The sequence below is a fragment of the Diabrotica virgifera genome, chromosome 7 (genome assembly GCF_917563875.1).
Source record: "Diabrotica virgifera virgifera chromosome 7, PGI_DIABVI_V3a".
Classification (NCBI taxonomy): Eukaryota; Metazoa; Arthropoda; class Insecta; order Coleoptera; family Chrysomelidae; genus Diabrotica; species Diabrotica virgifera.
Genome location: NC_065449.1, coordinates 249,705,459 through 249,723,470, shown reverse-complemented (window position 1 = coordinate 249,723,470; position 18,012 = coordinate 249,705,459). Strand labels below are relative to the sequence as shown.

General features: G+C 32.0%; 1 protein-coding gene across 1 annotated transcript in view; it reads right to left on the bottom strand.

Annotated features, from left to right (window-relative positions):
- Positions 1 to 18,012, bottom strand: part of LOC114325275 (feline leukemia virus subgroup C receptor-related protein 1) — a 42,938-nt gene that overhangs the window by 11,044 nt on the left and 13,882 nt on the right. Inside the window, exons 2-5 of the mRNA XM_050656636.1 lie at positions 15,220 to 15,491; positions 13,751 to 13,936; positions 13,435 to 13,615; positions 3,619 to 3,830 (exon numbers count right to left, since the gene is read on the bottom strand). Coding sequence (XP_050512593.1) covers positions 3,619 to 3,830; positions 13,435 to 13,615; positions 13,751 to 13,936; positions 15,220 to 15,486 — 846 coding nt within the window. The 5' untranslated portion in view covers positions 15,487 to 15,491. The remainder of the gene's footprint in view (positions 1 to 3,618; positions 3,831 to 13,434; positions 13,616 to 13,750; positions 13,937 to 15,219; positions 15,492 to 18,012) is intronic.

Here is an 18,012-nt window from a genome sequence, read left to right as displayed (position 1 = left end):
GGTCGTGTAAATAAGCAAGATGAAGTTTAATGGCCTTTAAGATATCCGGTTCCCTTAATCTGGCTAAAAGATATCGACTATTAGAGTTATTGGTTAATCTAACTCTTGGTGGGGTCAATGGATCCAGATTAGTCGATGGTTCTAAAGTATCTTTCTTAATGAAATTAATTTGGGTATGGAACGGATTCTTAGTTTTGCAAATTTCGATGGCCTGTTTGTCTGTTTTTATGTTTGTGCTCTGAACTTCATCTTTGTTGTTGCATAAACTGCTATTTGAATTTTCCAGGCTAATAGGACTTCTGATATTCTTCGGATTCTTATGTGACTCAGATGAAAGCGTTGGTTCGGAATATGAAGATTCGATAGACCATTTAATGTTTACACCAGGTGGCCAAATGCCCTTATTAAATAATAGGTTAATAGATGTTCTAGATTTTATACCTATTTTGAATGAAGAACCAGTTGTTGTGTCGGCATCTTTAAGGAGGGCATAACATCTTATAAATTCCTTGATACCTAGCTTCTCTTTAATATAGTGAACCACTTGTATAGGGGTGTATATTGGGCTCAAGTTACTAATAACTACAAAGTGACACTTATCTTCTGTAATTTTTTACTTTTGCTCTGCATTTGCTTCGAAATGTTGAGGCTCTTCAGTCTGGGTACTTGAGGTGGCATAACATGTATTTTTCTTCAATACCTCTTTTTTCGTTGGTATGGTAGATAGACTTTTGGTAAGATTGCTCATTTGATTCGATATTTCATTGATGTTTGAAGAGAGCCTATCTAATCCCAACTTAATATCAGTTGAATTTGATTCTTGGATTTGAACCTTAATAGTCTCATCTGAACCCCCGAAAAAAACTGACGATATATTAAAAATATCATGCTCCATCTGCCTAACAGATTTTAAAACCTTTTCAGGATTCAGCAGGTTATTTAGTTTATGGATCTCATCAATTTTTTCCGTAAGATAGTCCAGTTTGTCTTCATTTTTTGTCAACAAATCGTAAGTCTCAATGAAAATAGGCAAATTATCAGTAAGTTTCTTAGTAACTTGAGTTAAAGCTTCAAAGTTCTCTAGTGGTATTTGATTTTTTGATAAGTTGGTTATCTTTTCGTTTAAATATCTTAAGCTAGGCGAGTCACATACTGTACAAAAGAATCTTAGATGGGGAAATTTTTGTTCCAATAGGGCTTTAGTGGTGGACTTGTTTAATTTTGTGCATCGCATACAGAAATTTCTGCGGCAATCTCCATCGCACCGCAATCGATTATATTTATCTGAACCCGCAAACTTTTCAAGGCAGTTGTCACAGTTGTAAAACATGGTTTAAAGGTTAGATATGCAATAAACTGGGTCGAATGAAAATAAACAAAAAAAAGTTGAACACTTACACTAGTTTCACAACACTCCAAAACAAAACAATAAAACAATAACAAAACAAAACATTTAAACAATGAGCAGCTGGCCGATCAAATCAAAACACAACCGACTGACTCCGCGGCCAAAGACTGTCTCTATACTACTATAAATTTCATTAAGATCGGTTTAATAAATTTTGCAAAATAAATTTTGCAATCCAGCCTTCGCAAAAAAAAATTATTTTTTCAAAATGTTGCAGCATTGAAAATACAGCAGACAGCAAGTTGAATTTTTTTTACATATAAAAGAATACTGTACCTTTTATTTGCAATTTGCAAAATTAAAATCGGTTAACTACCACAGCGTTAGGAATTTTTTTAAATAAACATTAATTTTTCTACAACCGTGTTAAAAATGCAATTTTTAGCACTCCATACGAGCGTCCTTATAATCCAGGGTAAAATTGAAGGCAAGAGAGGAATAGGACGCAAGAAAATATCCTGGCTTCGAAACATAAGGCAATGGACAGGGATTAACGACATACAATCTCTGATACATATTGCAAGAAACAGAGAGTTAATGGAAAATGTGATCGCCAACATCCATTAGTGGATTTGCATTTGAAGAAGAAGAAGATACGAGCGTTAAAAATGCTACTTTAAGGCACTAGTGCTTTAAAACTTTGTGGCACTGCAATTCGTATTGACCGTATAGGCAATTTTGATGTAATGTCAAAAAAATATAAAAATGGAATGTCAGTCAAGTTCAAGTAAAAGTTTTTGTAGATATTGTCCTGTAATTACGTTTGTAGAAAAAATATTGTATGACATGCGTGTTAAAAAGTACATTTTTAAGGCACTCATGTGAATTGCAGAACTCGCTATCGCTCATTCTGCAAACTTTCACATGCGTGCCTTTAACACTTATATCATAAATAACTATTTTGGTGCTACTCTCAGGACAGCGGATATGTTCGCTCTGATTGGGCATTCCAATGGCCTTTGATAATGATTGATAAATTTTAATTTTAAGTACATTTAGAAATAAATAAATAAATTTGTTTATTGCAAAATTAAAACACATACTCTTTCCTTTGAAATAACACTTTTTTAGCAAAAACTTTCTTTGTTAATATATTTTAACTTGGAAAATAAAAGTGTATTATTTTTAAACATATGCAATTGTTTAAACAACTTTTTACAAACAATAATCAAATTAGTTTGATTTTTGTGGAATTAAAATATGAATATAGAACAATAGAACAAAATATAGAGTAAAAAAATAATATATTAGATAAAGATTGGAAGAAATTTTGGTGGAAATCAATTTGTGTGAATCGAGCACCCCTGTCTTGCGCGTAGCACCAAAAATTAATGTTAATTTAAAAAAATTCCTGACGCCGTGGTAGTTAACCGATTTTAATTTTGCAAATTGAAAATGAAAGGTACAGTATTCTTCTATTTGCAAAAAAAATACCTTGCTATCTGCTTTGTTTTCAGTCCTGCAACATTTTGAAAAAATGAATTTTTTTTGCGAAAGCTGGATTTCAAAATTTATTTTGCAAAATCTATTAAACCGATCTTAACTAAATTTACAGTATTGTTTTAACATATCATAAAGTTTTTCTGAGTGAAATATGAAGTGTAGCAGAAATGGTTGAAAAACGTAAAATGCGAATACTTGCTTTTTATGTTTTTTTCGCAATTATTGCTATTTTGCAACAAGGGTAACAATTTTAAAAAATTTTAATCAATCTTATATTGTAAGACATTTAATTATACAACTTTTATTTTAGTGCAACTTATCTCGGAAGTGAATACTTTTAAAGTTATAATCAAAATACGAAGAAAAAAATCGATTTTTTCCTTAATTTTTTTACATTTTGATTATTTAAACAATGTTCCGGACCTTTTTGAGTGGGAGGATAACTCAATTATTATTATATGGGTTAATTCCAAGCAATTTCTGCAAAAAAATAAAGTCACCTCTCAACGTCTATCTCAAAACAGATCCGCTCTGGACTATAGAACCATAGTACAAGTTCAGCGCTTGGTAAAATAAATAAATAATAACCTAGATCACAAGAGCTGCCGTAGTGCGGCCTTTTTGAATATCAGTCAAGCTTTTGACAATGTGTGGCACATCGGACTTCTACATAAACTCAAAAAAAGCTTGCCCACCATTATTATCGAAGCTTGAAATTTTTTTATCGGCACTTTTTGGTTCGTTATAATTTTTCTAAGAATACTTACAGGAAAAAAGTGTACAACTATCTGGTTTAAAAAGGTGCCAAAGCCGGCATAGACTCCTACATTTATTCCGTAAGCCGCCAGATGCAAAACGAAGCCGTAATGCTTCAAACTATTTGTAAATTTATTCCAGAAATCTCTGAATGAAGATTTTCTAAGTTTCCTTTCGTCAAATTGGGCTATGCTTGGTGGTAGAGGCGGCTGGGCAGGAAAGTCTAAAGAAAATAAGAATTAAAACAAAATTAAAATAAGAATTATATGCATTAGAAATTATTTTTTATCAAGTAAAACAATTGATTGGTTAAACTTATATTTTATATCTAGTTTTGAAAGAAATAATTTAATATTTAAAATCTTTTGTGATATATTATTAAAGGACATATTTTATTATCAGTCATCATTTTCCCTCCAAGGTCTTTATCTTGCAAAGTCTGTTGAAAATTATACCAGAATAGATATTAAATAACAGCGGGGATAGGATGGATCCCTGTCTGACACCTCTTGGAATGTAACATTCGTCGGTTAATCTTTCGCGACTCCTACTACTGCTTTCTGCTACCAATACTAGTATGATACGTAGGTCCCTAGCAACAATGTCTTTGGTTTTTAATATGTTAAAAGCCATATAAATATCTTTATGTTGGTCGCGGCATTTTTGGAGATGTACATCTAAGCCAATATCATCTGATATTGATGATTAGAGCACAGAAATATGTATGTATTGTTCTAAAAGAACAAACAACCATCATCATCATCATCATCAATGGCGTTACAACTATTCGTGAGTCTTTGCCGCGTTTATTATTGCCTTCCATGTTTGTCAGTCCTGTGCCACTAATTCCCATTGTCGCACTCCCATTTTCTCTAGATCTTCTTTGACTGCACGTTTCCACCATTTTCTAGGCCGTCCTACAGACCTTCTTCCATCTCGCCTTTCCCAAAACACATTGCTTATAAGACGATTGTCGTCACCGCGCATCACATTCCCTGCCCATCTGAGTCTAGTGGCCTTTATATAATATAAGTCAACAGGGCCGCGTTTAGGTCAAATGACGCCCTAGGCAATTCTCTAGTAGCCGCCCCTAAAACATGTACCATTTTTGCGAAAAAAACTGAAAGCAGAATTTTTTATTTAAATAAGAATGTTAGGTTCTTCAAATAATGTTTGGAAATGTGTTAAAAATATTCTTTATTTTACATCAGGCGTAATGTTAGATACACATTACTATTATAAGTACCTATGTTTGAGCGTTTTGACCTGTTTTGACTTGAGCGTTATAAAAGCTGTAGTTTTAATTTTAAAAAAATCTTTATATAAGGTTTCTTGTGTAAAATTTTATGAATAATTTTTCAATATCTAAAATATTGTTCAATAGAACAAAAATCACAGTATGAATTCACTTTTTAAATACCAGTGAACACAGAATGTTTTACATACTACTACTAATAATGAAAATCCAGAAAAATTATGATTATGAATAATTTGCACTGGTATAAGATAGGGATGTGTTGCGATAGCAGTAGCCGTTATTTTTTAACTGTTATTTCACTGAAGCTGCTTCACACTGTGACATTATTTTCCTAATAACTGAAATATTCAAGTAGCTGACTACTTTTTTAGTTATGGTAGACCTATAGGAAGAAAACCTACCCGTTTCCTGTCTAGAGTTCACGTCCGTTTTTTTAATTATTAACAATTATTTAATTTGTATGTAATCTTTTTTAAATTTTTATGTAATTTCTACATACATTGCAAATATGGAATTTTATTATAAATTTATTAATTAATAAAGGGTCTAATTTATTTAAACATTCCTGGAAAAAATATTTTTTTTCCAAAAATTTATTTTTTTAATCAGATCATTAATGATCACAGAAAAAGTTAAAGTATATTTTAATAAATAAATTATTTTTATTAAATAATTATTTATTAAACATAATTTATTTATTAAAGTATACCTTAACTTTTTCTATTAATAATGATAGTATGATTACAAAAAATGGATTTTTGAGAAAAAATTTTTTTTTCAAAAATTGTTTAAAAAAATTAGACTGTTTATTAATTAATAAATGTCTAGACAAATTGCATATTTGTAATGTACACAAAAGTACATACAAATTAAAAGAAGAAAGATCAAAATCCATTGAGTAGATCCCAATATATAGAAAATGATAGTAGTTTTAAGTTGCTTTTTTAGTTTTTGACTCATGCATTTGTCGGCTCCCGCCAGGTAGCTGACAACTTTTTTAGTTATTGTTGACCTATGGATGAAAACCTACATGTTTCCTGCCTAGAGTTCGCGTCCGTTTTTTAATTATTAACAATTTAGTGCAAGCAAAGCAGTAGCTCCCCCTTCACTTACCATGACTAGTTAACATTTGAACTACATTTTTAAAAATTCGAGTAAAATATCACCTTATCGAATATGTAAAAAGATGTTTTCTACGGACAATATTTTTAAAGTTATTCTAAATGTTTATAAACTAGGATTTTTTACTATATTAGATATTTTTTATATTTTATTAATACATTTTGATAGTACCACTTTTCTACTTTCATTTGGCATCCGCAGAATTGTCCTATCTTCGTTATTTTCTGTCATTTGTTATTGCAAAACAAAGATCTCTGGGAAAAACAAACAGAATAATTTTAAACTAATTTCTGGATCGGTCTCAAATTTTGAGGGTTTGTGATGTACCCCAATACCCAACTTTAAGTGAAACACTACAGTTCTAAGTTAGGTTTAGTAAAAGTTATTAATAAATAACTATTTTCAGTTATTTTGCAGTTTACGAGGCAACAAATTAACTTTTGACTTTCAAAAATCGTTATTTTGAAGGTTTTTAAATATTAAAAAATAAATTTTGTAGTTTTATGTCAACTATTTAGCTTTTTAATTGAGTGCAAAAAATGGAAAAAATCGCGTCGATTGCACTAAATTGTTAATAATTAAAAAACGGATGCGAACTCTAGACAGGAAACATGTAGGTTTTCATCCTATAGGTCAACAGTCAACAATAACTAAAAAAGTAGTCAGCTATCTCGATATTTCAGTGTCCCGAACATGGTCTAATTCTTGCTTATTTCCCTGGAGTATATCTGTGCGACGACACGAACCTTATCTACTTGTAATAATACAGTTTGAAAATCCCAACTCTAACTCGATGTCTTACAGTAGACAAGTCAGATCTTTAGTTTCTGCAAAATGTGCAATATTAAAGTGTTCAACGGCCCACCGCCTTTGCACAGCTGCCGGAGGCCTAATAATCACTAAATTTATGACGTCCGTCCTTTTTGAATGAATAGTCTATAAAAGATAACAGAATGCTATGTTTGTTTTATTTTTGTTATGAATGCAATTTGTTTTCTTCTATTTAGAAATGAATGCCCACTTCTATTTCATTGATGGATGAACATACTGTTATGATCTGCTTTTTATTAATTTTATATTAATTATTATTTATCTGATTAATTATTTAATTGTCGAAAATCATACATAAAAATGAATAAAAAATCTCAGGGTGCCTTTTTATACTATTAAAAAAAATCTAAATTATCTCACGTTATACTTATCTTCTCTCGTGGGTTCAGTATCTCTTAGTTGATCCTAATCGGGATAAAATAAGGAAAAGAAATAAAGCAAAATATTAAAATAAACATACAGATTTGTCTTTTATTTGTCAAAATCAATACTCTAAAATATATCAAATCTAAAATCTGTGGACACAGATGTCCGAATGAAATCTTTACCACTTAAATTTATTATAGTTAAAAAAAAACAATTTATCGGTTTGTTCCCGATGACTTTGGTAAAACAAACTAAACAAAACAAATTTATGTATTCGCAAGATTAGCTATACCTCCTATTTACTTTTAGAAATATTGGAATTTTAATTCATATGCCTTTTACTCAAAATTTTAGTTTCCGAACATAAAAATATCTTTCACATAAGTTGACTGACCTTTTGCTTCACTCACTCTGATGTCTTCTCGTGACCCAAAACAGCTCTCCCTCGTTGACTATGTTAAAGGCTACTCATCAAAGCCCTCTCCGTTCTTCAGCTTCAAAACTATCAGCATACCAGCACCAATTCTCCAACAAGCCGGGCCTCTTTTGACCAGTACTCGATTCAAACAAAACTCCAAAAATTCTCTGCTCTCCTTCTCACAATAATACAGAATCAAAGAGGTATTTCGTCTCAATTTGATCTGTCTCTCGTTCCACTTTTCAACACTATTCTCCACTATCAAACAAACCACTGGTACTTGCTAACTATCTATTCACGAAAACGTCGAACTGCTCCTCAGCGATGCCAAAAACATAATGACTTCTTTTTAAAACTCTCTCAATCATCCAATCCACTTTTCCCCTTCCACATTGCCAAGAATCAGAAACATCGACTTTTCCATTCGACAAACAAACAGTCATTTTCAAAATTATTCCGACCATCCTTAATTACTTTCGGGGAAACTCTACAACATTTACTCGGGTTGAAACAAATATTATTAATTCCAAACTTTCTTTTTAAACCACTTTCCCAGAAAGTGATAATTACATCTACCTATGGATTCTATAGTTCTCGTAATAAACAAACTATTTCCATTTTAAATCTAAATACATCGTCCTTTTCACTTTAATTATTCACAAAAGTCTTTAATGGTTCATCGGAAAGCTCATTAAAAGAGAAATCCACTTACATGCAAACTAAATTCTAATAAATATTTACAGCTCAATATACAGGGTGTTTCAAATTTGTGTGCCCGCGTTATTTAAAAAAAAATTTTAATTTTTATTTTTCCTTTGATTGATAAAATTGAAAACACAATAATACATACTTGTTTTTCGATTTAAATTTTTATATACAAATTTTTTTGTACAGTATTTTTGCCGCCCTCTCACAATTTGCCGCCCTAGGCAACTGCCTATATTGCCTAATGGATAAAGCAGCCCTGTAAGTCAATACTCTCAATTTTAAGTTTGTATTTTAATAGTTGTTATATAATCATGGGGCAACCGGTTTCGAGTGTTACAATTGATGACTCATCTTCAGGCCCAGTACATAAAGTCTTCACAATACAAACTACAAGCTAAGATCACAAAAAGAGACAAACATGTACATATGCATATATAAAAAAACATAAAAAACAACTATGTCTTGGTTTAAATAACATACAATAAAGCCAATCAACTGTATAGTATTGAACTTATGTAATAGTCTATAGAGTGTATACTGAGACATTTTGCCATTGGGAGTGACCAATCTGATGAGAATTGCTTGGTATATAATTTAATATATACTACCATCAATCCTTAAATAGTTAAAGGTTGATGGAGTCTTGACAAGATGGTATGTGATCAAAAAACACATAAAGTTTGTAGTATGTAGTATTTACTTCTCTTTTTGTTGGCGTCCATTTTTCGCTTCCATACGCGACTGCTGGTCGTAGTATGGTCTTATATATCTGGATTTTTGCACCTCGTGAAAGAAGTTTTGACTTCATTAGATGAGAATATACCTAAGTACAATACTTGCATCAATTGTAGGGTACGGTTCAAGTGTATGGGCACATAGATTAATAAATAAAAAAAATGCAGAAAAATTAAATAGCGCTCAGAGAGGATTTCTTGTAAGAATGACGGGAGCATTTGGAACAACTGCAACACAGGCACTCACAGTTTTAACTGGAGTAATGCCAATGCATTTAGAAACACAAAAAAGAGCATGTAATTATTGGCTAAAAAAAGAAAAATATGAAAAAATAATACAAATAATAGGATTAGATATAAGAAATAAAAGAGAATTAAAAGAAATAATAAATAGAAAAAGACAAAATGAATGGGAAAATTCAACAAAATCTAGACGTTTATACAATTTTATACCAATATTAGAAAAAAATTCCAAATTATTTTAATCCAAAACAAGGTTTAATACACTTTTTAACAGGACATGGACCGTACCCAACATATTTGGAAAGATTTAACTTAAAAGATGATGCATATTGTGAATGTGGAGAACTAGGTACACCAGAACATATAGTGTTACATTGTGAAAATACTATAGAAAATGAAGAACATAGAGAAATGAGAAGAAGATTAGAAAGAATTGAAATAAGAGATATATTACAAAATGAAGAATATTTTGAAATATTAAACAATCTCACACAAATAATATCTAAAAAACAACAAGAAATCTATAATAATAGAAGAAGACAACCAATAATCCAACCCTGATGAAGTTGAGTAAGATAAAGTTAAAATAAATAAAATAAAATATAAATTCAAAAATAGATATTTACAATTATAATAATAATAATTCAATATAAAATAAATAAATAAAAATAACAATTCAATACATAATTCATAAAATTAAAAAAAAAAAAAAACTACCAACTCTCTTCTGAAAATAGAGCGACTGTCTTTATAACTTAGAAGGGAGTTGATAGTACCAAAAATATTTTAAATTGTTTATTTAAATTTGTTTGTTAAACATAATTAATAGATTATGGCAAATTGTTAATTATAAAAATAGATTTAATAGTTGAGTAAAAAATGTAAAAATATAAAAAAAAAATATCTGTAATCCCATCAGGAAAAAACGACCTGGATTAGTCACTAGAGGCCAGGTCATATGTATAAATAATAAATAAATAAAAAATAAATAAATAGACTTCATTAGATGTTGCATTGCCAAGAAAGATCTGTTTCCTGCCATTATTCGAGTTTCAACTTCTCGCTCTATATTGTTCTCATCTGTGATTGTTGCTCCTAGATATTTAAATTCTTTAACCACTTCGAAGTTATGATCGTTTATAGAAATATTTTGCCTTATTCGCCGTCTTCTTGAGACCACCATGTATTTTGTTTTGTCTTCATTTATTTTTAGACCGATGTTTAATACCGCTTTTTCAAAGCTCGAGAAATTATCATTAATTTCTAATGTTGATTATGCCACTGCTTCTACGTCATCGGCAAAGGCGAGTATGATTTTTGCTCCCCGAGCAGTTATGTCTGGTTTGATTTTTGGATATATTGTTCTCATGACATATTCTAAGGCTAGGTTAAACAACGATGGGAACAGCGGATCTCCCTGTCTCAGTCCAGAATTTACGCAGAAAGCATTTGATATTTTCCCCCTATTCTAACTTGTACAAAGGAGTTACTTACACACATTTGTGTTACCGCAGCTAGTTTCTTGGGTACGCCGAGCTCGATCGTTGCCTTCCATAATGTTGCACGAGTAATTGTCCATAATGTTGCACGAGTAATTGAATCATAAGCCTGTTTGAAGTCTATAAAGATCTGATGCAAGTCCTGATTATGTTCCCAATACTTTTCAAGCATTTGTCTTATTGTAAATATTTGATCAATAGTCGATCTTCCAGGCCTGAAACCACACTGGTAGTCACCAACTATTTCTTCGGCGTATAGTAGTAATATTTTTAATAATATCGACGCCAAATTTTATTCGTAGCGTTGATTAGTGAGATTCCCCTGTAATTCATGCATGACTCCTTTTTTCCTTACTTGTGTATTGGTACAATAATACTACCACACCATTATTTCGGCATTATTTCTTGTTGCCAGGCCTTTTCTATTAATTGATGGATTTTACTTATGAGTTCATGACCGCCTGTTTTAATTAGCTCGGCATCAATATTGTCCAGACCAGGGGATTTATCGTTTTTAAGCGTTTTTATGGCATGCGTAATTTCTTCCATGCTTGGTGGGGTATTTCTAATTCGGCCGTTTGATTTTTATTGTTTTCACCATTTTCATTGTTTTCATCGTTTTCTTCAGTGAAATTTTTTATATTCAGAAGCTCTTCAAAATATTCAGCCCATCTTTCTATTACATAGCGGCCAGCTGCAGCTTTTGAACTGAGTAGAGAGCTGTGGAAGAGTTTGCTATGGAACTCTAAGGACCTCATTGCCTTTTTTATGTATGAATAGGAAAAAAAGTTGTGACTGGCTAATTATTGACACCCAAGTCTAAGCCATAAAACCAGCATTATTTTGTTGTCGACAGCCAGCATTTCTCCATTATTATCTCTCACGAAGTTGGGTGTCCTTATATACGAGCTTCTCTTATGTTGTCTTACCTCTCTGTAGAAATTTTATACTTTGATTGCGTCTGTGTTCTCCTTCTACCTTTTCAATTTGTTGTTGCAGATATTGTCTCTTCTTTTGCCCTAAGTGTTCTTCTAGCTGCGGCTCTCTCTCTGTGGAATCGTATACGTTTTTCTTCTGATGGGTTCGACAGATAATCAATTCTTCTTTTGTTTGTTCCTTTTAGTGTTCTTTCACATTCCTCGTCGAACCATTTTTTCTTTTTTGTTTTTTCGTTCTTCCGATAGATTTCTCTGCTGCTTCTGTAGTAGTTCTTTTTATATGGATTTTTTCTAGGGTTGATGGGCTGATCTAGACCTTCACTTTCATTTTCATTTATTTCCAAAACCTGAAACCTATTTCTTAATTCTACTTGGTACTGTCTTTGGTTATTTTCTTCTTTCAGCTTCGCCACATTCCATCTTTCGATCTTTGTGTCTTTATCTATTGTTTGTGTTAAAATTCTTGTTCTGAGCTTGGCCTTTACGAGAAAATGGTCTGTGTCGCTATCTGGCCCTCTCATAGCTCTTACGCTTATTATGCTGCTAGAATATCTCCCATCAATCAATACATGATCTATTTGATTATTTGTTCTTCTATCGTTTGATCTCCATGTTGCCTTGTGGATCTTTTTTCTAGCGAACTGGATGCTTTTGATGGCTAAGTTGCAGCCTGTCGCAAAATCGACAAAACGTGATCCATTATCGTTTGTAACTTCATGTATATAGACTATATATCTTCCTGCCACTGGTATTGCGTAGTCTTCTGTGCCTACTTTTGCGTTTAGATCACCTAATATTATTTTAATATCGTGGTTAGGAGCTTCTGTGTCTAGTTAATTTAGAGAGTTGTAGAATTCATTTTTATCATCCTCTGATGCGTCTTCGGTTGGTGCATACACTGAGAATACATATAGTTAAATCGGACCATTTACCACTTAATCTTATAATGCAGATTCTTTCGTTTACTAGTTTAAAGTCTAATAACTCTGATTGCAGTCTTTCAAGTATTACAAAGCCACATCCTCTTCCATGTCGAGTTTCATGTCCAGACCACAGTACTAATGACTTCTCCATGTGTATTGTTCCATATCCTGTCCATCTCATTTCCTGAATGGCTACTAGATCATATCTCAAGTCTTTTAGTTGTTTTACTGTCGTGACAATTCCAGGTCGGTACCAACTTAATACATTCCATGTTCCTAATAGAATATCCTTTGTTCGTAGCTTTCGTCCTTTGTTTTTATAGTCTCTCCTATTCCGAGGCAATAACATTCGTTTCGTAGCATTATTGTTTTACATGACGTATGGAACGCTGGTCCGTAGCAAAACCCAGTTTTCGGAGGACCATGTTCTCCCTTCTTCGTTTGCCCTGACCCTGCCTTCCATTGGGGTTGGTTACCCAATCTCCAACACGGTTGCTCAGGTTACCGGGGTCCACCCGTGTGGCCAAGACCACACTTCGTGGAAGTGAGGATAGGAATTATTAAGTATTTAATGTTAATTAATATGTTTTTGCAGTCTCTATTTTAAACATGTTTAAACCAAAATGGATTAGCTAATCGTAAATTTTGTGTCCTTTTTGCATGTGTAATATTCTCTTTTGATTGCATTTTTTTTATTTTTAACACAGAGTTAATCGATTGCAAAGAGATCTTAGACTAGTTAAAAAACTCAAAAAATATAAGTTATAAAAAACGCCCATATACTTACAAAATATTATAGCCACGCTGACTGGTATCATATAAATGGCTAAAACCCAGCACAGTTGCTGAAGTCCACTACCGATCACACTTAGATCTTCAGAGTTCTTGACTAGAGTTGGAGGGAGGACAAAACCAAGTGCAAACCCTAGTTGGGTACCAAATACAGCCAATGAACAAGCTAGCGATGCCTAAAAACATGTTATTTTTGTGATTAAATTCGCCAAGGTCAATAGAGGAGTTCGACAAGGATATTCACTTAGACACATAATCCTTATTTCTCCAAAATATCTGTAACGATAAATAACAAGTAAAAAAGTGCTTACCTCACTGGGGCTAAACCAAACCGCAGCAATTTTTGCAGGTAGACACATGACGAAGACTTGCGCCGTAGATCCAATCGCTTGGCCTAAAAGTACCAACCGAAATAAGTCTTGCCTGATAGAAAAAACTTTAACGACAGCGGCTAAGGCAGTTCCTAGCCCACCAATCAATGCGGTCACCCTTAACCCCTAAAAAATACAAGAAATATTGTTCAAAATTCTCACAAAGTTAGTCACCAAATATTTATTTCTCAAAAAATAGTTCTATCCGTATATTTTCACCGTGCACATACCCAGCTGGCTATATTCAGGGAAGTAAGGTGAGCTTTCAGACACTACGGACAATACAATACGGCAATTTCAGTATCTGGTGACATCAGGATTTCTTTTTCGAAATCACATAACAACATAACATGGACCGTCGAAAAATAGTAGTCGTAGGAGACACATTACTCGTATGTCTGTTATTCCAATTCGGTTGTCAAGTATTCTTAGCAAAAACCTTAAGTGTAGCCCATTAGGCTAATTAATCCATATAATACAGTGCGTCCATAAAGTAACGCATAAATTCGTTATTTCGTAAACCGGCGACTTTAAGGAAAAATCCCAAAACAGGTCGATTTTTATTTTTAAATTACGATTTTTTGGCATATATGTCATCCTCGTGACGTCATCCATCTGGACGTGATGACGTAATCGATGATTTTTTAAATGGAAACAGGGGTCATGTAATAGCTCATTTGAAAGGGTATTTAATTCTCTATCCAATAATATAAACATTAACATAATTATTTATACAGGGTGTTCAAAAAACATTTTTTAAATTAAAATAAGTGAGACAAAAAGAAGAATATATGTAATTTATTTGAAATCAAAATGCATTTTACTACTGTCAGTAAAGAGAAAAAAATTTTGTTTGACAAATAAACATTGATTTTCGTTTAAACGAAATGTTCAAACTGCCAAGAGACAGGTGGGTGGCAGCTGTAACATTGAATTTAAGCGAAAAACAATATTTATTTGTCAAATAAATATTTTTCCCTGTTTTCTGACAACAGTAAAACGTATTTTGAATTAAATAAATTACATACATTCTTCTTTTTGTCTCAATTATTTTAATGAAAAAAATGTTTTTTTAAGCACCTTGTATAAATAAATATGTTAATGTTTATATTAGTGAATAGAGAATTGAATACCCTTTCAAATGAGCTATCACATGACCCCTATTTTCATTTAAAAAAATCATCGATTACGTCATCATGCCCAGATGGATGACGTCACTAGTATGATATATATGCCAAAAAATCGGAATTTAAAAATAAAAATCGACCGGTTTCGGGATTTTTCCTTAATATCGCCGGTTTACGAAATAATGAATTTATGCGTTACTTTATGGACGCACTGTATATTATATTCTAAAGATTTTTATTGCAACAATGACAAGTGTAGACATCTACAATTTCAAGACTTACCTGAGTATCAATAATATAGGAAGCTGGTACAACAATAAAAGGATAAATGACCATATATATAATAGAGGTCCAATCCACGGCAATCGTGCTCACTCTATAAAATTTTACCACAATGTTGGTGATGATAGAGTACTCAATCCACTGGAAAGCGTTGGCGCAAGAATAGAGAATGAATATGGCTAATATCACCCATCTCCTTTTATACACTTTGATAACGGGAGCTGGCGGATGTTTTTCGAATAAATCGTTGCTTTCTGCTGGTAACATCTTGACTGAAATAAAAATTATACGAAATAGACTTTTGGATGATTAAAGTGTTTGTTGATGAAAAATAGAGAGATAGATGAAAAACAAGTAAAGAAGATTGAATCATTTTGTTTTATATGGATTATTCTTTTTGGTACTCCGTTACATTGTTCTACGAACTTTTAGGTACTTGGTCAATCAAAAAATAGTCGCACCCAGTAAACGAATTTTAAGATTTATTTGAAAATCAGTAGTCCTGCGCTGATGGGGTGAGAAGTCACCCTGTTATTAGACATTTTCCTATCGGATTTTGTTTCTTCAAGTTTTCATACGTTTTTTAAATATTCCTTATTATGGTTTCTTGATTCTGTTTCTTCTTAATTTTGTGTAGACAGGACCATAGAAGTTGTCGTTTCACCGTTTTCGTGGTTTTCCCACTGATCGTCTTCCTATTGGGGAACCGTCTATCGCCATCCTTACTACCCCATTTGATGTCCTTGATGTTCTCCACAATTACACAATTACACCTCCGTCGCAGATCTGTTCTTCTAGCTCTGTCCCATAGTACTTTCTATTTTTTTTCTAAGGGTTTTCATTTCTTCTGTTTCTAACATTATTTTTGTTCTACCTGTGTCAGGTCGTGTTTCTACCACGTATGTCGTTATTGGTCTGATGATTGTTTTGTAAATGTTGTCTTTCATTTCTTTCCCAATATTTTATTTCTCCATATGGTCTCATTCAGGTATCCTGCGGCTCTGTTTGCTCTATTCACTTGCTCTTCCACTTTTGTTTGGAGTTATCGGTAGCTAGATTGCCCGATAGATGATAATGCCTAGATATTTATTTAGACTAAATACGTCCATCAAGTTAGCAGAACAAGGTCAGCAGAACACAGTTATTCTTATACCATGATTAAGTGTAAATTAAATGCAAATTTAATGTTCCAAGAAAAAATTTATTGCTCTTCTTCTTTAAAAGTCATCGCATGTTCTGCTAACTTAATAATCAAGCTATCAGAACAATAGTTCAAAAATTAATAAATCATTTATAATTGAATGCCAAAGTATTCTCTTAGTCGAGGAAATGAAGCATTTTGGCTCGCAATTTTTTCGTCCAGCATGGATTTACTTGAAATTTTCACAGAAGGTAGAGAATAGTCCAAGGATAATTTTCTATATCATGCCGCTGTACGCTAAAACCTTGGGGGTAGTTGCCACCCCATCTCGTGGGTGGGCATTTTTTATTACATTTTAACCATGTAAATTGACGTAAAAAGTAATTTTAAGATAAAAATGTTTTTTACATTTTCTTTGTAAAACTAATATTTTTTGAGTTATTCGTGGTTGAAAGTAACAGTTTTTCGGCGGAAAAATCGACTTTTTTAGAGGATTTTTTGAGAATAACTCGAAAATATGCATTTAATCAAAAAAACTGTAAATATCAAAATTGTATCTTTTAGTGACACAAACGAAACTGTTTTTCTATAATATTTTTACGACCAATACAAACCGAGATACGGCTTGTTAAAGGTTACCTTTTTCGTCAAATGCATAATTTGAAATAATCAATGCCAAATAACGGGAAAACTGCATTTTTCCAGGAAAACTTACATAATGTTTTTTCAAGCATACAATAAGATCTTTCAAAAAAAATAATAAAAAGTTTCTAGCACAAAAATGGAGCAACTTATGATAAAAAAAAAGTCGGTACCTGTTTTTCTCTACGAAAAAAACAGTGAATACAACCCCCTAACTACCCTTGTAACTAAAAGTTGGTCTTCGCCTTTCCGTAATTGCTTTTATGTTTATATTATCAATACACCCAAGAAGTTTGAGCTATTAGAAAGGCCTAATTTTAGAAAAAATGGAGTTTAAAGAAAAATTGATTTTTTGCAATTTTGCATTTTTTATCATTTTCTTCAAAATATCGCCGAAAATACTGAAGATACGAAAAAAATTATAGACTACTAAATTGTAGCTTTTTTAATAGCTAAAATTTTTTTATGCATAGATTTTCATTACAGTGAACAGTTAGCTAGATATAGCTGTTTAAAACATCTATTTACGAGCAAACATCCCTTATTCGAGCCCTTTAAACCCACCTCAATTAAAAATTAAGGGATCTTACGGAATTTAATTTACATAGTCTTATTACTCTTCAAAAATCCTACAAAACTATTATTAAAAAAACTTTTTACCGCCAAAAATGAAGGAGCTATGTTTATAAAACTAATTTTTTTTTTTCGAAAAATTCGAATAGTCCCCTTATGCTCTCATTTTCAATGTACCTTTATAATACATCAGAGCCCATTCGTATACTGGATGACTAAAAAACTATTTTTATGTGTATTTTTATATATTTGTAAATTCGTATTTTTGTGTAAATAAATGTTTTTAAAATTCTTTAATTCTACTTTTTTTTCTGTATAGATCTATTAAATTGTCTACTTACAAAAATTGCAATGTTATTAAGGGTGGTTTTTAAGGGTTGAAATATTATGATATATCCTAAAGCATAAAACAATCATCATTTAACCAGTCAAAACCA